Source organism: Ochlerotatus camptorhynchus, unplaced genomic scaffold (assembly GCF_037179485.1).
Source record: "Ochlerotatus camptorhynchus isolate MF236.1 unplaced genomic scaffold, CSIRO-AGI_Acam_v1.1 ptg000369l, whole genome shotgun sequence".
In the NCBI taxonomy this organism is placed as follows: domain Eukaryota; kingdom Metazoa; phylum Arthropoda; class Insecta; order Diptera; family Culicidae; genus Ochlerotatus; species Ochlerotatus camptorhynchus.
Window position 1 is genome coordinate 435,638 of NW_027040857.1, and position 14,447 is coordinate 450,084.

At 39.6% G+C, this 14,447-nt stretch overlaps 1 protein-coding gene across 1 annotated transcript; it reads left to right on the forward strand.

Annotated features, from left to right (window-relative positions):
- The first annotated feature begins 254 nt into the window (after nt 1-254).
- Nucleotides 255-5,246, forward strand: LOC135709965 (NCK-interacting protein with SH3 domain). The gene is made up of 8 exons (XM_065232420.1): nt 255-594; nt 681-865; nt 1,218-1,367; nt 1,486-1,579; nt 1,642-2,793; nt 2,861-3,082; nt 3,144-3,316; nt 3,375-5,246. Exons 1-8 carry the CDS (start codon nt 567-569, stop codon nt 3,564-3,566), a joined length of 2,196 nt encoding a protein of 731 aa, XP_065088492.1. The 5' UTR covers nt 255-566; the 3' UTR covers nt 3,567-5,246.
- The last annotated feature ends 9,201 nt before the right edge of the window (nt 5,247-14,447 follow it).

Here is a 14,447-nt window from a genome sequence, read left to right on the forward strand (position 1 = left end):
AAATCAATACAGCTGAATAAATTTCAAGCCAGTAACTGTGCCACTTACTTAAAGATGCTCTCATTTCCGAAGAAGCGTGAATTTTATTATTTGCGATAAAAACAAAATGACATTGACATTTGACTCTCCTTACTGGCGTTTTGCACCCACAAACAAGCGATGTTAATGCTCTTTTTCTAGGTTCAAAAATAAACAGAGCGTTGATGTTCTCTCCTAAATATGTCAAAGGCACGATTATACTCTCCTCAGTGGTCCACCATACTCTGCTGTGGGGAAGCTGTAGAGGTACATAGAACGACGAGGAGAATCATAACAGAGCGAGAGTGCAGGACCATTTGCGCCTATTCTTCATCCATACAATGTGTGCGAGGCATCCAAAGAGCACGGACGGATTTTTCTTCTTTCGCGAGTTTGATATGGAGCAAGAGGGTGTGTGAAAGTTTGTCCCTGGCTCCCCTTTTTCGCGTCGGAAAAACGAGGAAAAAAGTGATGAAAAATTAGTGATAAATGCAAAAAGAGGTCGTTGAGTATCGAGTGGTGCAGACTGTCACTAGAAATTGTTGAAAATGGGAGAAGGGTTGCTGAACGAAGCTGGTAAGTTTTGAAGAATGTGCTGTAATTGCCAGCGGATGATGGAAAGTATGAAAAAAATCAATTATTACCCGTATCTATGATTGCAGAGAGCTTCGAGATGCTGAAGGCTCTGTATGATTTTACAGCAGTTTATCCGAAAACTATTAGCTTCGACGAGGGAGAGTACTTCATCCTGCATCAGACTAGTGCTCGTCAAAGAAATTGGTGGCAAGTAGTCAGCATGAAGGGCAATATTGGGTTCGTCCCGTCGAATTATGTCATGAAATTGAAGGTAAGGAATCACGAGCATATGACAGCACGTACAAGGCCGAAAGGATACAACTGGGTGAGAACGGTAGAAAAATCGATATCTTACTGCATTTTAAATAAGCCTCAGCATCTTCGCATCCTGACGAATCAGCAATGATGTTGCCGCCAGATAGTGGATGGATGGGGCTTGAACTTTTCAGTTTTTTTCTTCCTGTCGCATTTTCTCACCCCGTAATGATGCCGTAAATATTTATATGGCAGGTCCTTTGTACGTACACACATATCCATATTTGCGCGGAAGCATACAGTACCCACTCGGAGTATGTCGCCATGCATAATCAGCATGCGCCCTTCACCTTTTTTTGCCTTTGCAGGTTGACCCAAACTTCCTGAATGGTTTTCTCGAATCGAGTATTGAATCGCTGCGAATGTCTACCGATAAAGAAATCAACGGCATTATTAATCGCGATGAGCTCATTGACCGACTAGTTGAGAAGAAGATAAAAGTTGAAAAAATACTAAAGGTAACTATGCTAGGGGTGATCTAGAACGCGTTTTTATGCATGCGGATGCTCATGAGAATATAATTCAATTGATTTGATGCCCTAATTTTATCGAGGCTAACCACGTGTTGTTTTCCAGAATGAGAGTTCAGACAGTGAGGAAGAGCCACCGCTTAAAATGGGCAATGGAAGTGTGAAACACCTTGAGGATCATTCTTACAGTAGCCACACAGGTCAGTTAGTTTCTTCAAATGGTATTTTCGGGGATATTCACAAAAAAACATCTTTTTTTCAGACTCGGCCCCAACACATAACAACGAACACCACCATTCGCCGGTTTCATCGAAGCATGAAAGTTTAACCAAAAAGTCGCAATCTAGTCCTGCTGTAGGTGCTGCGAACAATGTCCCCCAATTTATACAGGAAAGCCCTAGTATGAGTATTCTCTCGTCCAAACTGAACGCAGATGAACCACTTACGCCGACCGCTCAGGAGAACAGTTTAGTATCGGAAGTATCTGAAGGGGATGCTACAAATACCGCTACCACAACTACAACCACTACTACGAGTGACGAAATTACCGCCATTTCACGAGGTGACGAAGAAGCTCAGAAAACTGAACTCATTGCGGAGCCAGAGACCCAAACAGACCATGAAACAGAACTAGAAACCACCAACAATGATGACATGACCGCCAGTGAAAATGAGCCACAACCAAAAGAAACCTCGGCAAAAGAAATCACCAGTGATCCTGACACAATTGCTGAAAGCCAGAACTTTAACGAAATTCCAACAGCAAAAATTGAACCACAGGACGTGTATCAAGTGGTAGACGCAATCCGTACCAATACGAACCTCAGTCACGAAATGGCTTGCGTAGCTCTCCGTGTTGTTCTCAGTGAGCTTGAGCCTCTACTGCCTCAACCAATAGTGAAACACCTTGAACCGATCGCAGTGCACCTAACGGCGCCTCTGGATGTACCGGATGCCTTGCTAGCTCAGACCCATGACGCGCGTCGTCTGCGAATTATCTTTACCGGTCTATCCGAGTGTAAGAATGATTCTCAGCAACGTACTTGGATGCTCCACGAAGACGAAGCCGATATTAGTCGTTATTTAAGTGAACTCATTGGAATCCTAACTGATGCCGATCCGAAAATCTGCCGCAACGAAATGGGCGTCGATCACTATCAGAGCGTTATCAATCTAGTCCTGTATTACCAGATGGAAACCCGATGGTCGATTCGTAAGCTCCTACTGAAGGCTTTCAAAGCGATGTGTCATCTCGACTACACAACCGTTGATATATTGCTAGGGTCGGTGTTGCCTTTGGAAATCGTTCAGGACATGATATCTAACGCAAGAGATGTGGAGAAACTGCAAGAACTGGCTAATATGTTAATTATCGTGTTTTCTATCGGCAGACGAATGCCAATCAATCAGCAAGGTAGTGTGTGAAGTGAACCATCCGAATGATTTATGGCTGAAACTTATAACGATCTTCTATTTCGCAGAACACCTTCGATCCGACTTCGTAATCTTCCTATTAAACATAATTGAAAATCCACCAGAAACGGACGTTCACAACGTACTTTCGGACATCATGATAAATCTGATTCTATCGTTTAATCTTCAGTTTGAAAACTTCACCGACAACGTCGTACTGGAGGCAATGGAACATATTCAAACAGCTAAAACTTTTACGGAAAAAATTCTGGTCCTTATCAACCGAGAAGGTAACTCGAGCTATAACTCATGCCACTATTTGGGTATTAACAAACTTCTTTACTATTACAGAGGATCCAGTTCACACCTTGAAACACACTCCCGCTCACATAAATCCGGTATTGAAAATGTTGGTAGATCTATTCAGTAGACCGGAAACTGCTTCCATCTTCTACACAAACGATCAAAACGTTCTGATCGACATTCTAGTGCGACAACTGTCGGATCTTTCCGCCGGCGAACCGGTAAATTGCCAACCAATCTCTTTCTTGATTTACAAACTCACGTATGATAATGTTCTAGATTCGCAAGTGGTACCTGGAACTGTGTAGGAAAATCGTCCGTAATACTTCCTACGTCGAACAGCAACATCGGAAGCAGGATCTGATCAAAATTTTCACCCGAATTTTCTGCGAAGAAACCGAATGCAGTGCTGGGGATCAGCAGATCGTACGAGAGATTGCAAACGAGTTTCCGCAGATTTTTAAAGCGTGAAAACAGACGTCTTCCAGGAGTGTGCCATACAACCGCGACGCCAGACCATTTACTATGTCCTCAGTAGCAATAAAACCAACCGAACGGAAATCAAACAATCAGCAGAAAATAGCTACAGGAAAGGTACACTTGTTATTGGCGATTGTTTTTTAAGGGCATGCTTTCCATCTAAGTTACTACTGATGGTGAGGTGAATCAAATTATTTTTATTAGTGATGGAAGTTTTCAAACCAAAGACATAGGTTAAGTTACCCTGGATAACGCCGTAAGCATAAAAAAACAAAACAAAAATCGATTGGTAATCACACATACAAAATCGAGCTGCAATATTTACTATTAAACTACAATACATTTGAGTACACCCATCTATGGCGAACACATCAAGTCGAGCAATGACATTGACAGTGCCTCTTCGTCGATTTTCACATTGCATCTCCACGACCAGCTTTTTCAACATACAATTTGATGAAAGAAGCTATTATCTGGCATCTAAGACGGCAAACACGACAAGAAACGGATTTCTAGTCAAGCTATTAACGCAAGAGAAAGTCGATGAAGAGAATCGATCAATGCTAATAAGGACCTAATGCATTGTTCAGCTTGAGATAAGTGAGTTTCATAGAGAATGTGAAAACGCTAATAAAACTGCGCGTTTGCATTCCATAATACCCATGGAATAAGTGCGCTAAAGCCACCGTTTAAGTTAAAAAATAACAATGTTTATCCAGCAGAACACCTTCATGTGTCCCGTGGCAAGTTTAGATGAACCTTTCAAGCTGGTTTAGGTCCTAAGCAGCGTTGGAAATATCGTCAAAAGTTCATTATCGCAAGCGAGATGTTTTCACTAGGGAAATTATCGATTGGAATTTTGCAAAGCGTTATTTCCCAAGCGAACTTTCTTGGTTGAGATTGAGAGTAACTAATATCACTCCCACTTTGACTCACCTGCAAGCTATAGTTTTTTTATATTTTTTGCTTTAGCTTCCTTGCACAACTTTTCGTTCCTGATATGTGATGAAATAGATCGCGAACTAACTCGTGAACTTTTTTTGTAACTCGTGAGCAGCCTTTGAAGTTTGAATTGCTGTTATGAGTAATGTAAAACAAGAGTTACAGAAAATGAAAACCTTATGAAAGTGTATTAAAAATGCATCCTGAATGTATACTTCCACCAATTATAAGGCACGGGTAGCTCCTACATGTATGCAACATAAATATCATTATGCATAAAGCATAACACCTAATCTAGAGAAAGAAAACATCAGCAGAGTAGGTAGCAGAAATTAAGCGATAGAATTTCATTCTACTCCGCGACGAAACATGACATAGGAGACAAGAACCTCAGCTAGCTCGTTTCTCGATTTTGTGTGAAATAGGTTGAGAGAGTGAAATCGGAATTCTCTTTCGGAATCGTTTGCTGAACTGTTTCGCACATCTCGTTTCGTTAATAGCTAGTTCTTCAGCGATATGATGCTCTGAAGAACTACGAAAGAACTTTTTTTGAAAATGAACTAACCAACACTGACTCCTAAGCAACATTGACATATTCTCTTCATCGACTTCTTTTTGCGTCCTCATGGCTAAGAGTAAGACATTCCCAGTTATTTTTTTAGCACATAGGTCGATGAAAGAAGCTATTATTATTACGACAAACACGACAAAAAACAGTTCTACACAAATTCGATAAAGAGAATCGATCAATGTTACTTAGGACCATCAACTTGATTTCAAAACGTCTTTCTGCATTCTAGATGAACCATTCGAAAGATCCTATCTGCTTTGATCGATTCTCTTCATCGACTTTCTTTTTTGATATTAATGGCTATGCAAACACAAACACAATCTACAATTTATTTGCAAGAATATATGGATGCAAAAAAAAAAGCAATAGAAAAGTCACGAGTCGGCTTTGAGCTAAATGTACATTTTAAGCTCTCGCTACACTTATCGGGAAATGTAGTATTCTATAGCAGATTTACATGAAAAGTAGCTTTTATTTTAGCTTATTTTTCGAGCAAAGTTTGTTTCCGCAAATGCATTGCGTCCAGAAAATCATCTCGTGAAGGTTTCATATAAAAATATACAATCGGGAAAAAATTACTTGTACAGTTACAGTCCATTGCGAGAGCTGCCATTACATTTGTTGTATTAAACATATGCAGAGTATGTTATAAATCCAACCTTGCATTAAATGTAAGAGAAATTTGTTTTGTGCGTACCAAATGATGGTTATGACACGATTATTTCAGTGATGCCAACGTTGATTAAAGAAAATCTCTCCGCATTACCCAATGATACATGCACACTTTAAAAATATTAACGAACTCGATTTCATTTCAACCGAGTTGAACGCTCAGTAGTCTGTTCGGTTCAAAGAGGAATAACCGAGCTGTCGTTAGTTCTTTTTGTTACCCACAATCTGTCAAATTTACCGAAAATCTCGGTTGACGAAAAATAAATTCAGCTTAAAGAACCGAGTTTTTGGTTAAAATTTCCATCGTGAAGTTGAGTGCAAGTGGAACGTTTGACGTTTAAGCGTTTGACGTTTAACACGTTTTAGCGAATATTCGGTTCAGTTTACCGAGTTTCTCGGTTTTTACGTAGCGAATTCGTAAATGTCGATACTTTACCGTACTTTTCGGCAGTGATGGGCAAAACACTGGTACAGCACCGGTACGGATTTCTAAATCATAACCAATGTGCTGATCTGTTGTACCAAGTGTTTGTTGCTGCTGTCGGTTCGGTTTCGTAGTTGCAAGCAACACCGCACCGTGTTCACCAGTTCGCTGCATACGGTGCGGTTCTGATTTTCCAGTACCGGTGTTCGTGTTCACAAGGATGATGTTTTAAAATCAAGAACCGATCCGGTACTGTGGTATGTTTATGTGCGTGGTGCGCATTATTCAGAATTGCCAGTGATGGCAGATAACTAAACGGAATTTGTATTTGATGCATAAAATTATGCAGTGTCAAGTCGAAATAACAGTTTTTGAATACAGGATATTTTTGGAAACGGGATGGCGTATAAAGACCGGAATTCAATGTCAGACGCCATCTTGGATTTCAATATGTTATCTAGAATGGGACGGAACTAATTAATATTTTTGGTCGCTATTGAAAGTTTAGTCGATTGTTGAATTTATGTATGGACCCAAATCAGAGGCATTTAGGCCGACATTACATCCATTTCCCATACCTGCCATATTTTCAACAAGTTGATATTAAGTTTATAATTACGGTTAACGACTTTTCAGCCAATATTTTTTTAAGAAAGTTAGAAGATACTGAGAGATAAGCACAATGGGATATCATCGGTAAGAGCCGTGTGTGTGTGTAAGCAAATTTTCGAAAAAAAATCTAAGGCCACCGGTGGGATTCGAACCCACAATTCCCATTCAGTACACGGGTTCATTGCCAATTATACAATGGTGGACCTATGGTCTACGGATGTATTTGGCTAATGACATTTGAGTTTCTAATACACAATAATCGTCTTCAATGTTAAGAAAATTGTTGTCAAAGATATAGAGTACATTTTCGATGTAATAGGGGAAATGGCTCTAATGTTGGCCTATGAATCTAAGATTGGGCCCATCGCTAAAAATCTGATATTTATCAATTTTATCTAGATGAATGATTGGGACGGTACTAATGGATATTTTTGGTCGCTATTGAAAATTTATTCGATTACTGAATTTATGTATGGGCCCAAATTAGGGGCATTTAGGCCGACATTACATCCATTTCCCCTATGTTAATTGTTTTTCAACAGTTACTCAGTTCATTGTCAATAATAGATATGGATGAGAATCATGACCACACGGAGAAACTTAAATAAATACTGGCTATTGAATGGTAGATTGACAAACATAAGACGGATCGAAAAGTTGTGGATCCCCTGTGCTACCATGAAGGAGAGGGTTAAACAGTAGAGCTATAACTTGATCGCTCGTGGTGGGTCGTTCTGATATGCGCGGTTACTTTGTATGATGGGGCAAACAGACTTGATGTATTTTTCATCTGGTAAACTCAACAATAACAAAAACGCTTATGGAGCTGATATGCGAAGAAAGGCAGAAAGGCAAACGGCAAAAAGGCGAATTAGCGGGCTTATTGGTTACTTCAGGTGGCTAGCGCGATCAACGCCATGAGTGTGATAAAATTCAATGATATATTCAGAAACAAAAATCGGGTTGTTATCCACGGGAATCAATATTTAAAATCGAATTTCTAGTCGTCTTCTCTAAAACACATCATCGGTAGCTTAAAATTTAACCATGTTCGTCCCGATGATTTTTAAATGACTAGACGGGCAATTTTCAATACCAATTTAAACCATCCATACTTGGAACAGCTAAAACAGACAGATTTTTTCATAGCGACAGGCAATAGAATGTTCATAAAAATAGCCAATTTTAACATAGCAATTCAATTACACAGAATTAACCTAGTTTTAGATAGAACAACTTGTACAAATAAAGAACAAAGAATAAAGAAAAATATAATTGTTACATTTTCCAAATCAATTTTTCCCGGTAAAAAGAGGACACACAACTGTATACGACGCTAGAGTCGAAAATTAAACTTGCTGCAGTTTCAATTTAAACCAACGAAAATGCATACTTTTAGTTGTTTCTTTTTTCAATTTACAAAATGCCTTCAAAAGTCGTTTACTTCGGAATTCATTCAAATTCCATCACCTAGCAAAGCTAAACAAAATTATTTGCTAAGAAATGTTCAAAAGTTGATTACACTTTCCTAAAAAATTCTGGACTTTTTAACAAATGGTCACTCAGTTCCAGAATGAAATAGAATCGAACAAAAAAATTGTATCCAGTTCATAAAGCCGTTGAATTAGTATTTAGGTCCAAAGAGAGAAAAAAATAATCAAAAATGTAATACCGAAACGAAAACGTATGTGTTTTATTGTTGTTATTAGTAATCGCGTATTGACGGAGGAGAAACCGTAAAACGAAACATTTGAAATTTGATAAAAAATCATTCTTCCCAATTCCCATTTTTGCCAAAAATAATGTTGATTTTAGTTTGTCAAAGGCATTCAAAAACCACTTTAATAGTAACGATAATGTTGTAACAAAAAAAACAATTTTATATTTCAACTATATCTCGAAAGGGAAATTTTAAACAAACAAAAAAACAAACCCAAAGCACAACAACTGCGCCAGGAAATCACATGAAAGAGCAAATATGGAAAGGAAACAAAACAAAGTTTTTAACGCAAATTGGTAACACAAAGCTAGTTGAACAACAAATAGATATTTAAACGAACAATTATAAATAGACAGCTATTTATATTTCGGTAGGTTAAAGATTGCATTTAAAGTTTATAAACTACAGAGATATAAGAAAAGGTAACTAATAGATGGATAGAAGAAAAAAAAAACAATAAAGCATCTTTGGAATGCTAAAATACCAAAATGGTTAAACAGACATGTTTTTTATAGGTTCACGCTGAGAAAGGAAAGCTTTGTTAGAAATTTGATGTAAGAATTCTCCATGCGATGACTAAGCCAATGTCTCTTGCGAACGGCATCTTGGTAGTTTGTAACTCAACTGAACAGCATTCAACAGAGCGAAAGTGTTTTGGGCAAGGGAACCAGTTGCAAATAAATACTATACTCAAAGCGTTCTCTAAACCAACCCAATATTCGATGACAATACATCCCTTCCATAGAAAAGTTAACGTGGTGATTGTACCGAAGAAAATGAAATCCTGCTCTGGATATTCACGGAAGGGGATTTCTAATGGGGGTACCCCATTTGACACAAAGTCGTTTGGCATAACTCCGTTTGATATAAAGCCGATTGGCATAAGGTCGGTTTACATAAGGTCGATTTGCTTTTTTTATCAAGAGCCATTTCAGAAAGAAACGTTAATCCTGGCATTGCAAACGCTACCCCCTGGAATGGTAGTTTGCGGGGTCAGAAACACCCTGCCAAAATTGAAATCATTTCGTTCAAAGGGCATGGGGAAGATCGACAAAATGTATGGGGGAACGAGCCAAGGTGCGCTTGGAGAGTTGTTCGAGAACGGTTGTTTGTTTGCTCCGCTGTGTGCTGCTTTGCACCGTTGAGTTTTTCGGTGCTTTTGTGTCCCGGGAGCGATAATTTAATTTGGTTTGTGCAGAGGTTTCCCTCTGTTGCTTATGTGCTTGGTGTGCTCTCGCTTCCCTTTGTTGCCAGTGTGACTCGACCGCGCTAATCTATTGTTATTTTTTTTTGCGATGAGCATTGCTTTTGTGCACAGAGTGATTTGAGGGGGGAGAATAAAGTGCCCTTGTTTGAGCTTGGCCTGCGGCTGATCAGTGATGGAGGTGCCAGCCAAGAGGAATGCAATTATATGGTACCAGTACCAGAGAAAAGGTACCAGTCTTATAGAATAAGGTGATGCTGGAAATTCACAGCAACAGGCATCTATGTGTGTGTAGTGCTGTTTAATATTTTAACAAAACCAGCCCACAACCTGGTTCTGAATACTGAGTGTCCACCGGATCAACCTTAATCTTAATTATTATATATTTTTTATCAAAGTATGCCTTGATGATTATTCTCTGCTGTGAAAGTCTCTATAATAAAGAAATCAATCAATCATTATTCTCTGCAACTATATGAAATTAAGTGAAATGATGATTTTTTATATATCAGCTGGTCATTGGCTCCGATTTTTGTTCTGCAACTATATGGAATGAAGTAAAATGATGATTGTTGAATAATTTAATACCTGGACGCACTGTTTATTTTACTGCAGTGCTCCTAGCGTTCAGATCTGGAATGTTTTGACAGCAGAAGTTATACTTGATGTAAGCCGCGAACAAAAAATTAATTTTGGACACCCATTTAGAAATTTCGACGTGGTCAGGTTCAAAAATCGCGGAGTCGTTGAAATTGGCTAAATCGACGACCGTGTGCAGTGTTCTCAAACGTTTTCGTGAGCGGCATACTATCGATCGGCAGGATCATAGCAAGCGTCGTAGTGGAACCATAGAGGTAACTCTTAAACTAGTAGGTCCCGAAGAAACGTGCTCAACTTTTTGGCTCAGCTCTGGTACTATCTTCGGTCCCAAGCAAATCGATGCACCCCTCGAAACATAGGAAAATCCACGAACCCCTCATTTTATCTGTCAAATTTTCAGAGCAAATCAAAACAAACATAGTGTAGTAGGGTTCATTATCCCATTTCCTGGCTATTAAGTACAACCCGCATTTAGTCTTTCATAATCTAGCGCAGTTTAGCACCAAACGGAATGTTATTATTACTGATGGATTCCAAATTTATTTACCTTTCCGTATGTACCGTAAGATTTTAAAAAGAGAAACTAATCGTTGAGATATTGTTAAAAGTCTAACGCTGCTTCTTGACGCCAAACTCGGCTTACGGATTCTAAACTCGGCCTAACGCATTGAAACGCCATTGAAACGCCAATGAATTCACTTCGGCCTATCGGATGAAGATAAAAGTTGATTCAGTTGGAGCGCTTCTTTTGATTTTGGGAATAATGGGTGCAAACCTTCATATCACGCGTTCTCATTGACTTCGTTCCATAGCCAATAAAGTAAAGTATCGTACCAAACGCACAATTGACTTGTTAACTCTGAAATCAAGGATTTATTTGAAGTTTTCTGCTTGATAGGCCTAAAATGGGCGATTAGGCCGAAGTAGTTCTCTACCCTACTAGCATTTCAACTAGAAAGGGGTACGTTAATCGATTTGCTTGAGACCAATAGGCTAGTGAAGTAGTGAGTCAATTTAAAATCGATAGTTTCATATTGATTGTGGTGGAACTAATGATCGGAAGCTGAATTTGAAGGTGTTGAGAACGGTTAGGGCAAACCCAGGGCTGTCGGATTATGATATCTCCAAGAAATGCAATGCCATTCAAAGCACCATCAGAAGGATTCGTCAGCGAGAAGGATTTCGATCTTTTCGGGCCAGTAAGCAACCAAACAGGACACTGAAGCAGAATCTAGTGGTTCTTACAAAGTAAGAAGGATGCATCGTCATGGACGACGTAATGTACGTGAAGACAGTGCTGCAGAAATGTCTGGACAAAAGTTTGTGCTGTTGCCGAAGCCCGGAAAACCGCCGGGGGATCCTGCATCGTATAGGCCAATATGCTTGCTGGATACTGTCGGAAAGTTCTTGCAGAGGATCATACTGAACAGGCTGACGAAATGCACGGAGAGTGAGCACGGATTGTCGGAGAGGCAGTTCAGATTCGGGAAAGGGAGATCGACGGTGGATGCAATGCGGACAGTGAAGCGCGTGCTGAAGTATCTGAGAGTGATGACCGAGGACCGGTTAAACTTAAACAGTCACATCGAATATGCGTGCGAGAAGACCATCAACGAAATAGCCAGAAATATGCCGAACAATTCTGGTCAAAGCAGCAGCAAGAGGCGTCTTCTGGCTAGTGTGTCCTCATCGATGCTCAGGTACGGAGGTCCAGCCTGGATTGAAACGCTGAAAACGAAGCAGAACCAAATGAAATTGAGCAGTACGTTCCGGCTTATGGCCATACGAGTCGTGAGTGCGTACAGAACCATTTCGACGGAGGCAGTATGCGTTATCGCCAGTATGCTCCCAATTGGGATCACCATGGCGGAGGACTACGAGTGCTATATGAGGAGAGAAACCAGAGGAGTACGAAAAATGGTGAGAACGGTGTCGATGGCTAAGTGGCAGCAGGAGTTGGATGCAGCAGAGAACGGTAGATGGACACAGGCTAATACCGATTCTTAGGAAAAGGACGAACCAGGGTCAACAGGAAATATGGAGAAGTCAACTTCCACTTGACGCAGTTCTTGTCTGGTCACGGAGTGTTGGAATGTGGGAGAATCACCACAGCACGTGATCTTCGAATGTCCTAGATTTGATGCTGTGCGAGAGGAGATGCTCGCCCTTAGCACGGAGAACGTCGTCGAATAAATATGTCGAGAGGAGGGCACCTTTAACGCCGTCAGCAGAGCAGTTACGCAGATCATGTCAGCGCTGCAGCGAAAATGGCGAGAGGACCAGCTAGAAAGTACCCAGACAACCAGAAGTCGTATAATAATGTACAGACAGTATCGTAAATTGCTACAGTTTAAGTAAAAATCGCATATTAGAATGGCATACCTCGCATTATGTTTAAGTTAAATCGTATAGAATGCAAATTTCCGACTTATGTGCGATGACTCATTTTTCCGTCGTACTGTGTCACAAATTTAATCGGATTACATCGTAAGACTTTTCAAAATGGATTTGTTATTACAGATCAAATCGCATATGATGTTAAATCAACTCGTTTAAAATTAAACGAAAATATGCACGTATATGGCCTCCACTTTTGTACGTATAAGCCATTTCTTTGCATTCTATACGACTTGTTTGTTTGTATATATGTTTGTATATCACGTAAACAACTTTGAATATACGTGCATTCTGGTTGTCTGGGTAATAATGTGCTCACACAAGTGCGAAGTGAAAGCCGAAGCCGAGAGAACTATCCGTCAGAGTAGGCTGAATCCGGGGTTAACCGAGTAGAACGAGACGCTGGGAGCTAAATGGCTCACAAATTGGAGAGACGGTCAGCGAAGTGGAAGCGCCAGATAGCTGAGGTAAAGTGAGGTGCGCAATGCACACCCCCATCCGAAGTAATACGATAAGTGGTTCCGGGGGGAAAAGGACAAGGCGTCCAAGGAGGTTTTCCCACACACCGTGTCACCGCGACCGCGCGTCCGGTCGTCAAGCGGTGACATGATGGCCTTTTGAAGGTTTCCTCCTTGCCAAAAAAAACACACTCTGGATTATATTTATTCATTCCGATAAATAATCGTTTCTTGCTTTTGAACAGCTGCAAGCACCAAACCAAATCGCCTTTTTTCACTAAGAATCAGAATCTGTCCACTTCCCGGGGGTACCTGATACATCTGAAAGAGGCCATTGTGATCATTGTGTCTGAATGAAATATTGATCTTATAGTAAAATTCTAATGTGATTTGAGGTGTCGCATGATGAGTTTTTGATATATCAATCTTTTGCGAATTCCCCAGTGGTCATGTGTCATAATGCGACCATAAAATCTATAAAAATCTAAACGCATTTTTACACCTGTGTCGTGCACAGGTTGCACATGTGGATGCAACGCCACTCTGAAATATGATTGTTACTTCAGTAAATAAATTTTCAGATTTGTTTTTCACTACTGGAACTTGTTGTATTTTTAGACTTGTAGAAAATATACAAATCAATAAATCCAATATTTAGGATTTAGAGATCATTTAAATAGATTCTTTAGAAAGCAATCTTAAATCATTTTCAAGATTCTTAACTTTGAAAATATATCTTTCTGAACTTCGAATGAACATTTACGAAGAATACAGATTATTATACAGATTTTTATCAGCTAAATACAGATTAAAAAGATTTTTTACAGATTAAAATTGGAAAAAATGTGGCATCACTACTCATACCGCTGACTTATTGGTATGTAGAAAGAGAGAATCGCTAATATGAAGCTCATTAATCATTTCCCTTAACTCAGTCGGTAAAGATACAGTTACAAAGCAAGACCATGCTGGAGGTGGCTGGGTTCAATTCCCGTTAAGGTTGGAAAATTTCTCGACTTCCTCAATTAATAACTGTTGAAGTCCCAACAAACAATTCACAGTCAAAAATAAGCATACACATTGAATAAATGCTGTATAACAGTAGTGTACCATGCTGAATAAAACAAGATGTCGAATTATGTGCTGAAAAAAGCTCATTGAGATCGATAGATGCGCCTTTATTCCGCCGTTTCCTCTGATATGATTAATTTACTTATTAAAAGCTTTATAAACGTTGACTGTCTTCCTGATTCAGAACCAGAAGTTTGATCT

Bases quoted from the DNA above. Each gene is read 5' to 3' on its own strand.
- LOC135709965 (XM_065232420.1), top strand. From the start codon at position 567: ATGGGAGAAGGGTTGCTGAACGAAGCTG. The intron at 3,083-3,143 runs GTAACTCGAGCT...TTACTATTACAG, and splicing joins GGTCCTTATCAACCGAGAAG to AGGATCCAGTTCACACCTTG. The intron at 3,317-3,374 runs GTAAATTGCCAA...ATAATGTTCTAG, and splicing joins ATCTTTCCGCCGGCGAACCG to ATTCGCAAGTGGTACCTGGA.